This window comes from Bactrocera dorsalis, chromosome 3 (genome assembly GCF_023373825.1).
Source record: "Bactrocera dorsalis isolate Fly_Bdor chromosome 3, ASM2337382v1, whole genome shotgun sequence".
NCBI lineage: Eukaryota > Metazoa > Arthropoda > Insecta > Diptera > Tephritidae > Bactrocera > Bactrocera dorsalis.
In genome coordinates this window covers 46696946-46715666 of record NC_064305.1, presented here as the reverse complement: position 1 = coordinate 46715666, position 18721 = coordinate 46696946, and the positions used below count along the sequence as shown (strand labels likewise).

At 38.0% G+C, this 18721-nt stretch overlaps 1 protein-coding gene across 2 annotated transcripts in view; it reads right to left on the bottom strand.

Annotated features, from left to right (window-relative positions):
- Nucleotides 1-21: 21 nt before the first annotated feature.
- The window catches only part of LOC105233792 (oxysterol-binding protein-related protein 1), a 386119-nt gene continuing 367419 nt past the window's right edge, over nt 22-18721 (bottom strand). The window contains exon 9 of one of the 2 annotated variants that reach the window (XM_049451341.1): nt 22-1167. In XM_049451341.1, coding sequence (XP_049307298.1) covers nt 1104-1167 — 64 coding nt within the window. In that variant the 3' untranslated portion in view covers nt 22-1103. The remainder of the gene's footprint in view (nt 1168-18721) is intronic. The other variant, XR_007422136.1, reaches the window with a different exon arrangement.

Below are 18721 nucleotides of genomic sequence, written 5' to 3'. Positions count from 1 at the left end.
CTTTAGTATTCACAATGTTTTATTTTCTTATTAACTACGTATGTACAATATATGCATATGTTTTATTGTAATTTTCATGTATCTTCAACAATAGATATATGTTTTATTTGTATTCTTTATTCTTCACTGCTATTGCTGCCAGTGCACAACCACACAACCGAACTGAATTTCTTTAGAGTTTGGGCACAATTTCGACGAAAAAGGAAACAAGAGCTGGCGAGACGCGTGCTAAGTCTTCGGGCGTAAAAATCGACTGGGGGCCGCCCCGATCTGGCCAATCCTTTTTTACTCGGTTGGGTTGTGAGAACGATGTATGTTGTGGTATGGTGGTGTTCGGTGCGTGGGGTTGCGTGGTGTGATGCTATAGGTTGTGTATGATGAATGTCGTGTTGCGGGATGAATGTTGCGTTGTGGGATGAATGTTGTGTTGCGGGATGAATGTTGCATTGTGGGATGAGTGTTGCGAGGATGAAAGTTGCGTTGTGTGATGAGTGTTGCGAGGATGAAATATCGCACGACCGGATGTCGCATAAACATCCCGGCCCCCCTAGGCGGATTAATCGCCTAGAAGTCTTTGCAACCATTGCAGAGTGCTCACTACGGCGTTCAGTCCCGTTGGCTTGCGTTGTGAATTACGATGACCGTAGGTTGGTGCAGTTGGTCGTGAGTGCGCTCCCCTGGTGCGTCTGGAATGGTGCCCTCTTCGGCGCTGGACAGGATCCTCGTGTTGTCTGTGTCTGTTATTTGTGTGGATTGCTGGCGGATTGACTCGGCGAGGGAATCGATGAAACAGTATATGATGAGGGCATTCACAGTATTGGCATGACCCGTCGGTTGGACATTCGAATGTGGTGTGGGAGTCTCCCAAGCAATTCATGCAATGGCCGTGTGCGCGAGCGATCTGTTGGCGCTGAGCTGGCTTCATGCTTTTGAAGATAGTGCACCTCTTCAGCACGTGGGGCCGATGGCATAAGCTGCATCGTGGAGGCAAGTTTTCTTCGAATGGATCTTCTAACGTATCCCTGGGTGTTGCAACAGATGATTGCCTTGGCGGACTCAAGACTCTTCGTGTCCTTGGTGCGGCGATGGGTGGTGCTGATGCTCTAGGTGTAGCAATGGCGGATCTCACAGTCTTGGGAGTAAGTTGGATGTCTTCTATGTCCATTTCTATTGGAATAGGAATATGTATATTAAATATGGTTTTGCTAGTAGTATGAAGCATGCTACTCATTATATATGTGTGTATATATAGATATACTAGCTGACCCGGCGAACTTCGCCCCGCCCAATTTTTATTTTTTTTTTGGAAGTCATAGACTCGTATAACTTTACCACAAATAATATAAACTTCAAACAACGCATTTTCATTTAATGTTTGTAGCGCCATCTACTGTAACATACCGCACTCAATACCGCACTTAGCGCCACCAACTGGTGGATAGCTCTTTGCTAATAATAAACAAATAATTTGCAATAAATAAATAATGCGACTATAAGGAGAGTTATAAACTATCCTATCTTTCAAGTTGGACCAAACTGCACACAGTGTTGAAAATTTCATTAAAATCGGTTCAGTAGTTTAGGAGTCCATCGAAAACAAACATCGTGACACGTGATTTTTATATATTAAGATAGATATATATATTTATGTATTATATATTATATATATGGATTTTATTGCTTAGTATTAACCGCGTTCATTATGCGTTTGGTTTGTACGTACGGATTGTAAAACGGGGTATTTTTAATTAGTTATTGTTTGATTTTATGTATGCGTTTTCGTTCGCTTGTTTTCGGTAATCGGTTCTTCGGTATTTGGAAGAAAACAAAATTTCACTAATGGTCGAGTTAGTAGGCCAGTTTGTGTTCGCACATCTACTACTCTTATATGACCATCACGTCTCCGATGTACCTTTTCAATGCGACCTAGTCGCCATTCGGTTGGGAGAAGGCATTCGTCCTGTATGATGACGCATTCGCCTGTACTGGGTTCCTTCTGGATCGTTTTCCATCGATATCTCTTATGGAGATCTTTAAGATAGTCCTCCTTCCATCTGTGGCTGAATTCATTATGGAGAATCTTGATTCTTTCCCATCGATTTATTAAAGTGAGTGAGTCTCCTTCTGTCTCAGGTATGGCGAGAAGAGGAGCTCCTCTGAGCAAGTGTCCAGGTGTAAGAGCTGTGAAATCGGAGGGATCTTGCGAAAGTGGTGATATAGGTCTTGAATTTAATACGGCTTCGATACGAGTGAGTAATGTAGTAAACTCCTCATAATTAAATTTATGATTACCAGCAGTTTTCTTTATATGGGACTTAAAGCTTTTGACTGCTGATTCCCAAATTCCGCCCATGTGTGGAAAACATGGAGGTATAAACTGACAATCGATCCCTTGAGGTGCATATTTTTTCTAACAATTTCGGGGGATACTTCTTTCATGAAGTCTATGAATTCTTTCTCGGTGGCTCTTTGAGCTCCGATAAAGTTTTTCCTATTGTCGCTCATAATCTTTGAGGGAAATCCGCGTCGTCCGACAAAGCGTGCGAATGCTGCGAGGAAAGCCGCAGTTGTCAGATCTGAACAAATCTCGAGGTGTACTGCCTTTGTTGTAAAACATACAAAAACAGCCACATACCCTTTTCTAAATGTAGATGATCTTAACATTGAGGCCTTTATCTGGAAAGGTCCAGCAAAATCAACCCCAGTAATAGTAAAAGGTAGAGCATAATTGCAGCGTTCAGGTGGTAAAGCTGCCAGGATCTGCGTGCGCATTTTATGTCTGTACAAGGTACATTGTTTACACATAAAAATCGTCTTTTTAAGTTGTGGCTTTAGTCGCGGTATATAAAATTCTTGTCGGACCATTTGCTGCATCAAGCGATGCTCACCATGTAGTGTAAGCTGGTGAAGGTATATTAGGAATAAATGAGTATACCGGGATTTCTCAGGTATAATATGGGATGTCGTTCGTTATAACTAAGGCTGGAGTTCGCTAGTCTTCCATTTGCCCTTATTAAGCCCTTAGCGTCCCTTTTCGAGTGGTCGTCTTTAGACCAACTTTGCTTTCTATCGACTGAAATAGCGAGTTTGGGTGTAGGTAATGAGACTAACTTTGGCATGTTGCAAATCGGTATGCGTTAGTTGTACGCAAGGATCATTTGGTATCCCTTTCATTTTTTGTTTAAGTCTTTGGGTGAATTTGTGCATGTAAGCGACTACTCTTAGTGCTCTAGCAAATGACGAAAATCGGTGGAGAATATCATCCTCTTCTGGAGTGATATGAAAATTTTAAATTTTCCGACTTTCCGGCGGTATTACATTACGAGCGGGAGACTTTGGCCAGAATTCTTGTGATTCTGTTAGGAATGTTGGACCATTCCACCAAAGTTTAGTGCTGGTGAGGAGCAGTGGCTTGCAACCTCTTGTCCCAAGATCCGCTGGGTTATCCGCACTTGCAACATGTTGCCATTTTGCTGGGCCAACTAAGTCTAGAATTTGGGATATTCGGTTAGATACATAGGTCTTCCAGCAATAGGGTGGTTTTTCTAACCATGCTAAAACTATTTCTGAGTCTGACCAACGATATGTTTTATGATCGGTTAATTTCAGATGGGTTTGCACTAGTGAAATTAATTTTGCTAACAGAAGAGCACCATTCAGTTCAAGCCGTGGCAGACTGAGTGTCTTCAAAGGTGCAACTTTGGCTTTGGCTACCAAGAGGTGTGTAGATATTTTGTTATCGTACTGTGTGCGTACGTAAACTGTTGCGCAATAAGCCTTTTCAGAGGCATCACAGAAACCGTGTAATTCTGTGTTAATGTTAGGGGTGAAATTTACCCATCGAGGGATTCGAATTCCTGCTATAGTATGCAAATTGGTAGCAAATTGTACCCATTTTGTTAAACGTACAGGTTTTACCTGTTCATCCCATTCAGTGCCATCTTGCCACAATTCTTGAATGAGGATTTTTGCTTGTATCATTATTGGCGAAAGCCATCCTGCGGGGTTGAAAAGTTTTGCCACCGAGGAAAGTATTTGGCGTTTGGTTATGGTGGACATTGCAGATATTGACTCAATTGTATATGAGAATTGATCTGTTATCGCATTCCATTGAATCCCTAGGGCTTTTGTTGTACTGGCCGTTTCAAATTTAAGGAAATTTGTATCTAATAAGTCTTCCTTTTTTATGTTTTTTATTATTTCGGGATGATTTGATGTAATTTTCTTTAAGGGGAATCCCGCTGAATTTAGTGCTTTGATCACTTGAGATAGTGATTCGCACGCTAAGGACAGACTGTGGCTACCTGATAGTATGTCGTCCACGTATGTTTGTGTTTGTAACACAGAAGATGCTAAAGGCAAATTTGTTGCATTTGTTTTTGCCACTTCATGTAGTGTCCTGATCGCCAAATAGGGTGCGGTATTGATGCCAAAGGTGACGGTTTTAAGTTTATAGTCGCTGATTGGACTATTACTTGATTTGCGGAAGACTATACGCTGGAAATCTTGGTCATCTTTATGTACTAGAATTTGTCTGTACATTTTCTCTACATCCCCATTAAAAACGTATTTAAACATGCGCCAATTTAGCATTAGCAGCATGAGATCAGGTTGTAAGGTTGGGCCAGTATATAGTACGTCGTTGAGTGATTTGCCTGAGCTCGTACACTTTGAGGCATTGAAAACCACTCGTACTTTTGTTGTGAGTTTTTCAGGTCGTATTACCTCGTGATGTGGCAGATAAAAAGATAAATATGTACCTTTAGATACTTTTTCATATGGTACAGTTTCTTCCATATGATTGAGGTCTAGATATTCGTCCATCACATTATCATATGCTGATTTGAGCTCACTTTTCTTTATCAGACTTTTTTCCAAGCTTAGAAATTGCTGGACTGCTGATATTCTAGAGTGACCTAGAGCTATAGAATCTGGGAAGGTGGGTTTGAAAGGGAGTCGCACAACATAACGACCATTTTCGTTTCTTGTTGTTGTGGACTTATAATAGGCTTCGCATGCCTGGTCTTCTTCTGAGAGTTGAGTAGTCTGAGGTAATTCTTCTACTTCCCAGAATTTTTTGAGTTCATCATTTAAATATTCATTTGAAATATTTTCAACTTCAGTTGTAAAAGAATTAATTTTTTCTGTGACTTGGCCACTTAATATCCACCCAAAGATTTTATTTTGGGCTAACAATTTATTGGATATTTTTTCTATACCTTCAAGAATTATTTGAGGTATTAAGTCACTACCTAATAACAAATCGATTTGTGATGGGGTATGGCAGTTGGGATCTGCTAATTTGAGATATGAGCATTTTTCCCATTGCTTTTTATTTACTTCACAGCTTGGAAACAAATTAGTGAGTTGCGGTAGAAAGATGGCTTGTGCATCTATTCTTATATCCGCGTTTGGGGAGACTATGGTGATTGGGCAAATTTTGTTTGAATTTTGTATAATTCTTCCGCCCATTCCTGAAATTTGGAAATTTGAATTTTTTACAGGCAATTTTAGCCGATTTTGAGCTTTAGATGATATAAAGGATCTTTGAGAACCTTGATCTATTAATGCTCTTAATTTGAATAATTCTCCTCTATGTTCAATAGCGATGACCGCAGTGGGTAAAGAATTTTGGATAATTTTTTAAATTTCTTGCAAGATCTTATATTGTGACCTCCTTTACATATTTCACATAATGGTTGCCATTTATTGGTTTGGTTTGTCACAAATGTTTGGCTTCTATTAGCGTGCCTATTATATTGTGTATTATTGCTGGCTTGGGGTTTAAAAAAGTTTTTATTCGACTCATTTTGATTATTTTTTTGTTTGACTGTTTTTTTGTCAACTCGTTCAGCTATTTCGTACTGAGTTGTTAAGAAGTCTTTCATTTGATGCCATTTTGGCGATTTCTTTCTTGCCACTAGTGATTGCTCCCATCGTAGCAAAGCAGCATCAGGCAGTGTTGCTACACAAATGTTTACTAAGATAGGGTCCCACGATTCTGTGGAAATCTTTTGTGTTTCTAACACAGATAAACAATTAGTCACTGTCGAGTATAGTTTTTGAAACTCTTGGCTGGTTTCTTGTTGAATTTTTGGTAAATTCATTAAGATTGTTATTTGGTTGTCTGCCAATACTCTTTCATTTTCGTATCTTTCGACCAGTGCTTCCCAAGCCAGATTAAAGTTTTCGTCATTTAAAGCGAAACGCTTGACGATACTGCCAGCTTCCCCTTTTGTTTTGTACCTGAGATGGTACAACTTTTGAGCTCGTGAAAGTTTGGGATGGTTAATGTATACGGCAGTGAACATGTCCCGGAAGGAGGGCCACTGCTCATAACCTCCGTGAAAAACTTCAGTATCACAAGCTGGCACTTTCAAGAATACACCTGTATCTATTTCTTCTTTTTGAGTCGTACCTACTCTCGGAGGAGGAGTAGTGTCTCTACATGGCCTTAATAAATTTATTTGGTCCAATATCATTGCCTTCGTAATTTCATATTGTTCGAGGCAGTTTTTATATATTTAGCTGACGCCGAAGCTTTTACGTTTTCTGGGAGTTCAGCATCGTCAGTATCTAGTACTGTATCGTATGCTGCCAGAAGGCGTGCCCATATGCTATCTATGCTTTGAATTTTTAAATTTAGAACCGATTCTGTGTTATCATTAATTGGGGAAGCAGTGAATCTTGTGCAGTATCTAACAAAACTGTCACTTTCAGTTATGAACCTTGACACTAAATTATCTTTGGTTCTTTTTTGTTTGGCACCCTGCTTTGAGCGTGTAGCTTCTGCATGTGTGCTTTGTGATTTGTCATCATCAGCCATTTTCGGAATTTCTAATAATTGAGGTGTTCTTGGTTTAACCTCTTTCGATTTATCAGATTGCATTTATAGAATTAAATTGTAAGCTTTGAGCTTAAAATTCTTTTGCTTTAAAATACAATTAAAAAATTGATAATAGGAGCAAATGTGTAATTAAAAATGAGAAGAATAATAGAATTGAATCTTTTATTATTAATTAATTGAATTATATAAATTTTCGAACACGTATTCACCGCATAAATAGTCAAATCAAAAAATATTTGTATATAATTATTTTATTTTATTTTATTTTTTTGTTACCGTGTATTGGTTAAAAGTATCTGCGATATACTGATATATAAATGGAATAATAATACTGAATAAGTATAAAATTTTTATATGTTTGTAAATATGTTAATATTTAAGTAAGCAAGTATGTATGCAAATGTTTCGTTAATCTGCATACGTTAGTCCAAAGGAGCGCGAAAAAGAAATTTCGATAATTACACGATGTATGCACATATGTATATATATACTATAAGCAGGTATATATGTAAAAATGCGCATACGTAAATATGTGTGTTTTTTCCTTTTTTTTATTTTTTATTTTCCAATGTTTGAATATGGATATCCTCCATGTACATATAATTTGATGATTTTTCTATGTTCCGTTTTGACGCCTTTCCCTTTTTTTTGTTTAAGTTCGTTGACCTTAGTAATAAATATATTCTATATATTATTACTTGTATGTACGTACGTATGTATTTGTAGCCTTTATATTGGTATGTTGGTATATATTAAGGCCGAGAGAAAACGTAAAGGCCTAACTATAATATGCATATGCAGCCGTATGTTACTGTCAAAAAATTAACGAAAAGCCTGTCAAATGCATAAGGAACGGAGAGTAGACTTTTGAATGACTATAATGTACTTACATGCAGAAGAGAAAATTGTTAATAAGCAATTCGTGTTTTGATTTTATATTTCATCTGGATTTTGCAAAAATGACTAGAAAATTAAAATATTTAAAAACAATTAAAATGCTTACTTCTGTCTTAGACGGAATATGCATATTAACAAAAATTAGTGAAATTAAAAAATAGAGTTCGGTCATGTTCAGTGAGGGAAATAAACAGGAAGAGGATAGTTTTTTTGTACGATTCCTAGAAATGAAGGGGATTGACCACAAATATTTTTTTTATTTATAGTACACGCGATTGAAATAAAAGGCATTTTTTTGTCGTAAAAACATTTCTTTTTTCAGTATTTTCGACTGAACTTTGTATAAAACATTCGTCGTCCTACATCTTCAAATTCAAAATGATGTATCTGTTGACAAAAAGCGAAAACAGCTGATTCCGTACGGAAGATGCGACCAGTTTCGCATTTTCCTTAAGCAAATGACGTTTGAAAAAACTTGACGAAACTTGATGTAAAGCACATTATAGTTGCAACATAAAATTTGTGTGTATTCGGACAGTTGCTTACGCTGGCTTAAGCTAGCTTATGCACATTATAGTTAGGCCTTAAGAGAGATAACCGAGAAATATGTATGTAGTTAGATCGCGATATACATATGTACACATATGTACATACACAAATATCCACTGTTATGTTGTTGTTATATTTTTTTTTTCTGCCTTTGCTTATTTTTAAAGCGATCCTGCTTGTTGCTTTGTTAGCACAGGGGGTATCACCAGAACTTGCAAGTAAGAATACTTGACTTTGAAAAAATTTTAGTTTTTTTTTTTGTAGTGTGTTTGGAGACACGAAGTAAGCTTGAAGGCATCGATTGCCCATAAATTTTTGTATGTATGTATATGCCCATATGTATGTATGTATCTCTTACACGATCGAGTACCTTTACTTATTTTTGTACATACATATGTATGTATTTGCATGTTCTTTTTTGCTCGCCTTTGCTTATTTATTATAGGCGATCCTGCTTGTTGCTTTTTTAGCCCAAGGGGTATCACCAGAACATGCAAGTAATAATACTTGACTTTGAAAGGAAATTTTTTTTTTTTTTGATTTTGGAAAATTACAGTGTGTTTGCAAACACAAAATAAGCGATAGGCAGATACCGCAATTTTTCCATTTATTTCGGTACCTATACATACATACATATGTATATACCGAACTGACCGAATTTTCGTATACAACAGTTGGGTTATTTCTAAATAGCTGTATGTCGTCTTACAGCTTCAACTGTATATCAAGCATACATAATTTTATAAAAATCAAATCGGAATGGACTCACTTTTTCTTCCGTCAAGGGTTTTTGGGCAATACTTATGAGTTCTCTCTATGTCGTTTCTCTCTTTTTGGTTTTTATTTCTTCTCTGATGTATTTTATTTATTTACTTATTTATTTATTTATTTATTTAAGTCTATGAACATTTTTTATTCTTACAGACTAATGGAGAAGTAAATTACAGTTAAATAGGTAGAAATAGGTAGATAACTTAGACTAAAAAACAGAATTGAGGGTATTAGTGAAGGATACCCTAGAGTGAGAAAAATCTAGAAGAGTCCTCTCGGAAATCGAATTAAACTCGCGCATAGCGCGCTTGAGAGGAGCATTTCGAGCAAAATTAGTACTTTCCTTTTTATAGTAAAATGGGGAAACAGATCTAAGACAACGCTGAGGAATATTGAAGTTGATTTTCCCTAGTAAATAGGGACAGTCGATATCTCCATTAATTACATTGTAAACAAATGAAAGGCAGAGAATGGACCGTCGGTTGTCCAGCGATTTTAGATGTATGTAGAAGCAGTAAGCGAGATGTATACGATGGTATTGGGTCAACGAACTTTAAGGAACGGAGAGCAAATTTAAGAAAAATCTTTTGGAGACGCTCGATCCTATTAATTTACGAAATGCAATATGGTCTCCAAATGAACACTGCGTACTCCAAAATGGACCGAACAAAACATGTATACAGTAATTTTAACGTGTAGGGGTCGGAAAAATTTAAAGCATTTCGACGGACAAAGCCGAGCACCGAGAAAGATTTAGAAGTGATGTAGTTGATGTGATTACTGAAAGAAAATCTGTTGACAAAGATTACCCCAAGATCTTTGATTTCAGTAACACATTTTAGGACGTAATTAAAAACCTTGTAACTTGAAGATAAGATGCTACGTCCCCTACCATAAGAGATCTGAGAGCATTTATCTAGATTCAGGAGAAGCTTCGATTTCAAGCACCAATCATAAAAAGTATCAATATCACACTGAAGTTTGAGTACATCTTGTGTGTTTTTGATTATTGCGAAAATTTTTAAGTCATCTGCATATAACAGGAAATTAGCGAAAGAGAAGCAACAGGAGATGTCGTTGATAAATAGCACAAAGAGAAGTGGACCCAAAACGCTTCCTTGAGGCACTCCCGAAGACGCAATGAATGGATCAGATGACACTCCATCGACACTGACAACGCATCGTTTATTGTGTAAATATGATTTAATCCACTGCAAAAAGACCGAGTGAAACCCTAAAGATGATAATTTTTTAATTAGAATATTGTGTGAAACTTTATCAAAGGCCTTTGAGAAATCTGTGTAGACAGAATCTACCTGGAATCCAGCGGAGAATGCAGACATACAATAATCGCTAAAAACCGCTAAGTTTGATACCGTGGAGCGTCCCGAGACAAACCCATGCTGATTGACATTAATTATTGATTTTACTGCAAAAAATAATTTATTTTTAACAGAACACTCAAATATTTTCGAAATAGTAGAAAGTTTAGAAGTAGGTCTGTAATTGGAGACTAAATCCTTTCTACCACCTTTGAGAATAGGAGTAATGCATGTCAATTTCCAGTCAGAAATAAAATTCCTAGAGGAGAGAGACTTATTAAAGATAAGCATGAGAGGATATACCAAGGCAGTACAGTTTTTTATAAGTATAGGCGGAAGGCCATCCAAATCCAATTTGGAAGATGCCCTAATATCGCCGATAGCCTTGGCGATATCATCCTGTGAAAGACAGAGTGAGCCAAAATTTTTGGAAGGGAAATTATTAGCCGAAAAAATGGAATTAGTACCGGGATCATCGTGAACATAATTCGATTTGAAAAATTCAGCAAACAAGTTGGAGATTTCGCCAGGAGTGCATGCTGACTTATCACCCCAGCGTAGAGCAGAAGGAATGGCCGAACACGCTCTTCTAGATTTTACAAAGTTCCAAAAGAACTTAGGGTTCCACTTAATTGCAGACTCTGTACTAAAAATAAACCTTTTTTAGAGAGACTTATCCAGATCATTAAACAGTTTTGTGTAGTGCTTGTATTGAACAAAGAAAACATGAGATTTAGTTGAGGAGAATTTTCGGTAGTATTTATTTCTAAGGTTTTTTAACCGCCTGAGGTCCCTAGTGTACCAAGGCAACTTATATGGTTGGGTATGTTTGAGCGGGATATTATTATGACAAAATTCCTGAATTGATTTCTTAAAACTCGAGAAACTATTAGCTGTATCTAGTCCCGAAAGTAAATCATCCCAATTAATCTCGGAGAGCAGATTGTTGAGTCGTTCAAAATCACAAAATGCAAATTTAAAACCAAGCCCGTCAATAGGTTTAACAGGAGCGAAAAGATAAGTATCCACCTCAAACGCTAGCGGAGAGTGATGAATGGTGACAGGAGCAATTGAAGATAGTCCACCAAGAAACCTGAATTTTAAGTTATCACTGAGAAAGACTAAATCAAGAAAACGATCGAGGTTATTTGAATATGAGTTGACTTGAATCAGATTGAGACTAAGCAAGCTATCGATGAGAAATAACTCCTGAGGAGACGAAAAATTGGAAGGAATAAGAGCAGGACTGTAGGAACAACCAGACCAGGCGATATTGCTTAAATTGAAGTCACCCAGTACACAAATATTATTCTCTTTCACCTTATTTAATACCAGCGAGGAAATATTATTTGCGTGCAACTTATACAACTCTAGAGGACTATTAGGAGGGATGTATGAGACTGCTATGAACAGAGCGTCATTGATACAAATACATAGTTGGTCAAGAATGGAATCATCATTATCAAGCATAATAAGTCGAGGACGATATTTGCGGTGAATTGCTAGGAGAACACCCCCCCCTCTTAGACAGCCACTTTTTACATGATCTCTGTCCTTACGGAAGACGTAGTAGAGATTTTAATCAAAGTATTCACTATCAAAGTAACTACAATTCAGCCAAGTCTCAACAATAACGATAATATCGAAATCCGAATGTGAAGAAAAGTTGCGAATAATATTTGATTTACACCTAATACCCGATAGATTTTGGTAGTACACCTTAAGACAGGAGCCATTTGAAGAAGGTGCAGAAAACGCATGAAAAAGGTCGTGACTAACAGGCACATCCACTAATCTGCAGCGCTGTTCTCCCCTCCCTTTGGAAAAAATTTAAAGGGACGCAACTTAATGTCAGAAGGCCACACTGAAGATGAAAAAACGGCGTTAAAACAAGATGGGGATACACCTAACTTAAAGTTAATTCTCTTAAGATTATTGATATCAGCATCTTTCTTAATTAACTTATAACATAAGAGATGCTCTCTAGCCACATTAGCATGTTTAACAACAAAAGATATAATATCTTCTTCGGTGACTGAGTTTTTGAAGGCCGACAAATGAATCCATTTTTTCGGTATGACGACATCAAGATCACAGTTGGCATTAACACCAACAACGGTTGAAGCAGCTGGGGATTTTTTGCTCCTAGTACTCACTTTTGACTTCACGTTTCCATCGACGGCGGCTGATTGAGCAGCATTGACAGCGACAGGGGGACGAACTGGTTTATCAGCAACTGTTCGATTGTTTTTAACTTTCGAATGAGTGTTGCAATTCATAGCAACAGCGTCCGCATATGTACTGGCATAATTAACAGCAGCTGTATCTGTACCATTGTCAGCAGTCGTAGAGAGAGTGGAGCAAGCAGCAGACAGAGCGGCAGAATGCGGCTGCGATGTAGCGGGAGCGAGATAATCAATACTCACATTATCAGTAGGAGCAGAAACAATAACAATAGATGACTGAGCATTTGTACCCGCCGTAGACGTAGAAGTGCGAGTGGAGTTAGCAATAGTTGAAGCTGTAGAGCGTGTTTTCAGTGTAGTGGGAGCGAGATAATTCACGCTCTCCTTATCATCGGAAACAGCACCGTTAGGCGGAGAAGCGATTGAAGAAGCAGAAGTGAACTAACTTCCGAAACTAAAGAATTAAGCACCGCATTTACCATAATAAGGTCATTAGCCTCTAACACAGGTTCGTTAACTTCACTTATTGATTGAGAAATGCGCACAGATGGCGACGCAGGCGGCGAACGAATAGAATTTCTGCGAACCACCGTGCATACTTTGCAATAAAAAGCGTTTTTAGACTTCACCAAGAAATCGACATCAGCCTGTGATAAATTCACACACGATAAGTGGAAGAATTCATTACATTTACTGCAGCTGATCTTGGGCTGAGCACGATCAACTCTATGGCCGCAAACACACGGCATTAAAAAGTTTAACAATAAAACGCGGAGCAGAGAAAAAATACGTCCGTTCACTGCGACGACCGACAACGAATATTGTTTGTGTTGAGTTTGTATTCTCCTCTCTTCCCACGTTGCTTGAAATCCTTGTCTGCTCCGCCAAATGTTTTTGGGTTTTTGCACGTACATACATATGTATGTATCCAGTGTCCACACAACCCATAAAGGCACACCCTATTGTTCACAACACAACGGGAAAACCACGCCACTTCTACGAACACAAGAAGATTGGGAAACAAAACACGCAGATGAAATGCCAACAAGAATGCATACGCAGCGGTAAAAACACGCCACACGAACAATTCCACGGGATAACCATGGAGACGGAGAAATCAGACAAGCAGACGAAAAAACAACAAGCATGCATACGCAGCCGGTAAAACCACGCCATCGCCAGCAACATATGCAGTCCCAGCAACACACGCCATCCCAACGCAACATGTTGCGAATGTGTTAGCACGCAGCACAGGCTTGGTGGCGAGTTAGATGGCCGATGATCAGTCAGTCAGCACGGGACTGTGACAGCGTACGCACGTTTGGCATCAGACTACGCAGTGAGTTTATCCTCTGGCTAGTCTTGGCACCCTGACTTGTAAACGCCGTGTGTTAAGGGTGAGCTTGGTAGTGAGTTTATCCTCTGACTAACTCAACCTTTAACATCGCGGTCGCTAATGCAGTCTTCCGTGATCCGCGATTTTCACAAAAGTGGTTAAAAGGACCTCTCCAGCGTAGCATAGGAGCGTAGACGTGTATACCAGTACAGCGTTAGTTGAAGCCTACACGAGCGTCGGCAGAAGTAGCCGAACGTAGTCGTCGTAGCACGCGAGTGTCAACGGGCACATCAGGACAGCGTCACTGAAGCCTACACGAGCGCCGGCAGAAGTAGCCGAGCATAGTCGTCGTAGCACGCGAGCGTCAACGTATACGCCAGGACATCGTCATCGAAGTTTACAGGAGCGCCGGCAGAAATAGCCGGGCGCAGTCGTCGTAGCAGAGGAGCGTCAACGTGTATGCCAGGATACCTTTATTGAAGCCTACACGAGCGCCTGCAGAAATAGTCGAGCGTGGTCGGCGTAGCACGGGAGCGTCAACGTACGCCAAAGGATAGTGTCAGCGAAGCCACTGCGAGCGCCGGCTAAAGTAGCCGAGTGTGATCGTCGTGGTACAGAGCAGCAAGTCGTCTAGCACCCAGGAGCGCAACAGAGCGGGAAACGGTATTGCCCTAACGGGCCACACAGAACCATTACCCTGACAGTGTCGTCCTCGGGCGGCGAGATTACAACGCAGGAGATAATTGTGTAACATAAATTAATATATATTATATATTACATATTAATATATGTTGAATGAAATAAAGTACGATTCGCAGAAGAGCCCCAATATTTACAAATTTATTGTAACGAACCCTGGACGCGGCGAGTATACCTCAGCAATTTATACTTGTAAGAAGCAGAGGCAGCAAAAAGCTTCGTTACAATATAGTAGGTCTGTGATATGTGAAATAAGCAACATACGGCATAATGGCAACATTAATATTTCTGGTGAATCTACAGTCTATAGTGGTACTGCCTAATGTTGTCGGTGATGTTTGTACGTAGTTGAGGCCGAATTCATTCCTCATGAACTCAACGAGATAGCTGTTCTGTTGTGGATCGCAATTGAAATCGCCGATAGAACGATTAGAGTCTCCAAATTTGGCTGAGAGTTCGGTATTAATTTTGTTAAGTTTGCTGAATATGGCAGAAGTGATTGATAAAGACATAGCGTAACAGCTTCAGCCGACGCCTTAGGCTGTATATATACGGCACCGAGGATAAACAGCGTATGATCTTCGACTTTAACGTCCACTAGGCCTATGTCACCAACATTATGTTTTCTCAAGACCGAATTTCCGTTAGCATTTACGATGATTTTGCTACAGTTCGTGGTTTGTTTGTAGTTTGTAGGCTTCTGTAGATTGCAGAACCTCCGGCTGCAGAAACTCGCACCGACAATTCAGTTGAGGTAGACGGACAATCTGTACGATGTTCAAGTGCGGTGTTATTACTAGCTCTTAGTTCGAAGCCATTGATTATCACAGTGTTCGCGCAATTCATCCAAGTCTTGCTAATTACCATATAATCGGAGTTCATCAATATATTATCGCTTTCAATATTTCTTGCTTGGACAACCAATGGCCGACTATACCATAGTTACCTTCGTAGTGTAATCGACGAATTTGCATAAATGGTAACCGCGGTGAAATCAATCGAATGCTGATCGGGTCAAGCAGCGGCAGTCCGCTCGGCTTTGGAGGATAACGAAAAACGTTTGAGCGCGACAGCGTTGGGATTTTATTGGCATCTATCGATTTGCTACAGGTACTGCATAAGCGAAATTTCGTCGTTTCGCCGTTTTGAAGCGTTTGTCCGCTGAACGCCAATGATTTTACATTGATTCATTTGTATTTCTGGCTAGCTCTTGCACGAGCTGAGGCCGACATAGCAAAGGTTTATATATTTATTATCACTTTCTGGTTATTTTAAATATAAATACTGTCCAAATTACACTTATTTTTGTATAAATCAATCGGTGTAAATAAACTTGGCAAACACACGAAAGAATCACCGCGCTATAAAGTATTAGTCACGAGTTGCACTGAATAGAAACAAGCGAGAGCGCCGGTTTCGCACAGTTAACGCAGTATACCTCATCATTTAAAATATAAAACAAACATTTGTTTTTTCACAAATTATATTGGATTGTGCAAAAGAATTTCAAAGTACACACACTTTTTTCACATATTTGCTTAACAATTGATATTTGCTGCTTCTGATGATATTGTTGTAGCTGCTATTTATAATTCATTCTGATTTCCAATGCTATAAAAACAAATGAAGTAATTATTTGCAAATTATTTAAAAAAACATCACATACAATTCACTTACTTACCTTCTTGTTGTACGAGCACGAATCGTTTTTTTATTACCCTTTTTGGAATTTTCTTTTTTCATTATTGACAATTATGTTTTCTCCTTCGCACTCATTCAAATAAATCAAGAAATGAAAGAAACTTTTTTTCATCGCATTTAGGTAAACAAAAAATAACCCGAAAATGTGCGTTGGTGTTAATGCATAGAGAAAAAATGTGTATTAAAATATTTGACAAAAGTGTGTAGCCGTGGTTGGCAAGGTACATACCAACGTACACATACATGTATGTAAAGGGGCATCTCGACAGGTTAAAGTTTAAGGCATTCTAACTCTCAAACCTATTGTCTTTGACAAATCTGTATGTGGGCATTTGTTATCATTACACAATCATTTGCGAAAAGGCGTCGGGTAGGTAGGTTCGAGCTAATGCAGCGCATGTTTTGAGCTCTTGAACTGTTTAAATTTTTATATGGCTGGAAAGAATTAATGTGGAAATTAAAAAAGGGAAAAATATACTTTTTCTACAAACGTATTTCTTGAGAAAATTATTTCCTATTTTCGGACTATATGTTATAATGTAACATTAATTTTATATACCAATTAAAATAATAAATTTAATATGAGCAATGATATTTTATTTTATGCTTGTATAAGTTTATTAAATTTAAGACTTCGCTCATTCGCCAATCCATTTTGTATAATTTTTCCGCAAATTAACCATATTAAACTAAATATTAATTTTTTGGAAAAATGTATGAAATTATTTTGAAAATTTACTTTACTTTTATAATTTAACACAACCGTCTTAATACTCGCTCTTCGAAATTTTCATAGAAATGAAAACTTATCTGTCAAACTGCTGAAGTGACAGGTCATTGCTTCCAAAATATGGCATACTAATTAATATTCCATATATTGTATTCCATAAGCAATATGGAGTCTCAAAGACAATACGCACAGCAATACAGCTAGTATAAAATACATTTTGCCTGTCGAGATGCTCTTACTTAAAATAGTAAATAAGCAATGAAAATACAAAATAAAAATTAGAATGAAATATTTCTCAGTTCGATAAGGTTTTTACTTTTCCCCCATCAGCACACATAGGAGCATTTGGTCTCAAACGCCGGACAAAATTATTTAAAGTGTGTTTATGCGACTTCCTGGTATCTCGCCCCACAACACAACATCCATCCCACAACGCAACATTCATCCCGCAACACGACATTTATCATACAACACAACATTCATCATACACAACATACAGCATCACACCACCCAACCCCACGCACCAAACACTACCATACCACAACATATATCTTTTTCACCACTCAGCAGTTCGATTTTCAACGCCCGTAAGGTATAGCAACGTCTCGCCGGTTTGCAAAAGGTTGATGCTTTAATTTCGTGTGTGATCCGAACTGAAAGAAAACTCTTTCTACCGTGCGTGTGGGTGTGCACTAGCAGCTGTGTAAATCCTTATATACATACATATATATGAAACCTATAAATATTTGAATTGTGAACAAAATATGAAATTATTACCATTTGAATTGTGAACAAAATATGAAAATTATAACCATTTGATTTGTGAACGAAAAATAAAATTATAACCATTTTGCATTGAGAACAAAAAACGAAAAATTATTTATATCAACAGAAAGAACACAAAATACTGTGAACCTATTTAAAATCTACTCAATTTATTTTGTTGAAAGTTGTGCCCGGATACGAATAAAGTATAATTTGTGGAATTTAACATTTATGTTGCCAAAGTGTAACTCTTTCATTTAAAGACGAACAAAAGGGATACATTCTCACAAGCTAAAAGCGTAAGTATTCCCCACATATAATTAGTGAAACTAAGTGCACGAACAAATGGTCCTTCGAGCCTCTTAGACAGGCAGCTACGATATTAAAAGAACCCACCGAGAGGTGGAAAAGTGAATAAAGTGCATGTGAAACTATACAACAGAACAATTAAAAGTACACACAAGAAAAAATAATAAATAAATAGGTACTTAAACACATATTAAGTGATCAAATCTACGAAACGGGCGCGAAACCAACTAAAACAAAGCAAATACAAAAAAAAAACTAAAAATCAAGTACGGGCGCGGTAAAACTAATAATAATCAAACAACAACAAAAATAAAAACCCACATACAAATATATAGGATTCTCAACAGCGCAAGCAGCGTGGGAAGAGGAAAAAGACTCAACACGGAAGACATCAAACAAGAAAAAACAAAAACCAAGAAGATGAAAGGAGAATAAACGAGAGAAAGAACGAAGAGATACACACATAAATAAGTATTGCTACCCATAAACCCTTGGCGGAGAAAAAAGTAAGTCCGTTCCAATTAAATATTTAATAAAATAATTATGCGCATATGTATGTTTAAAATACAGTTTGAGCTGTAATAAGACATACAGTTAGTCAGAAATAAC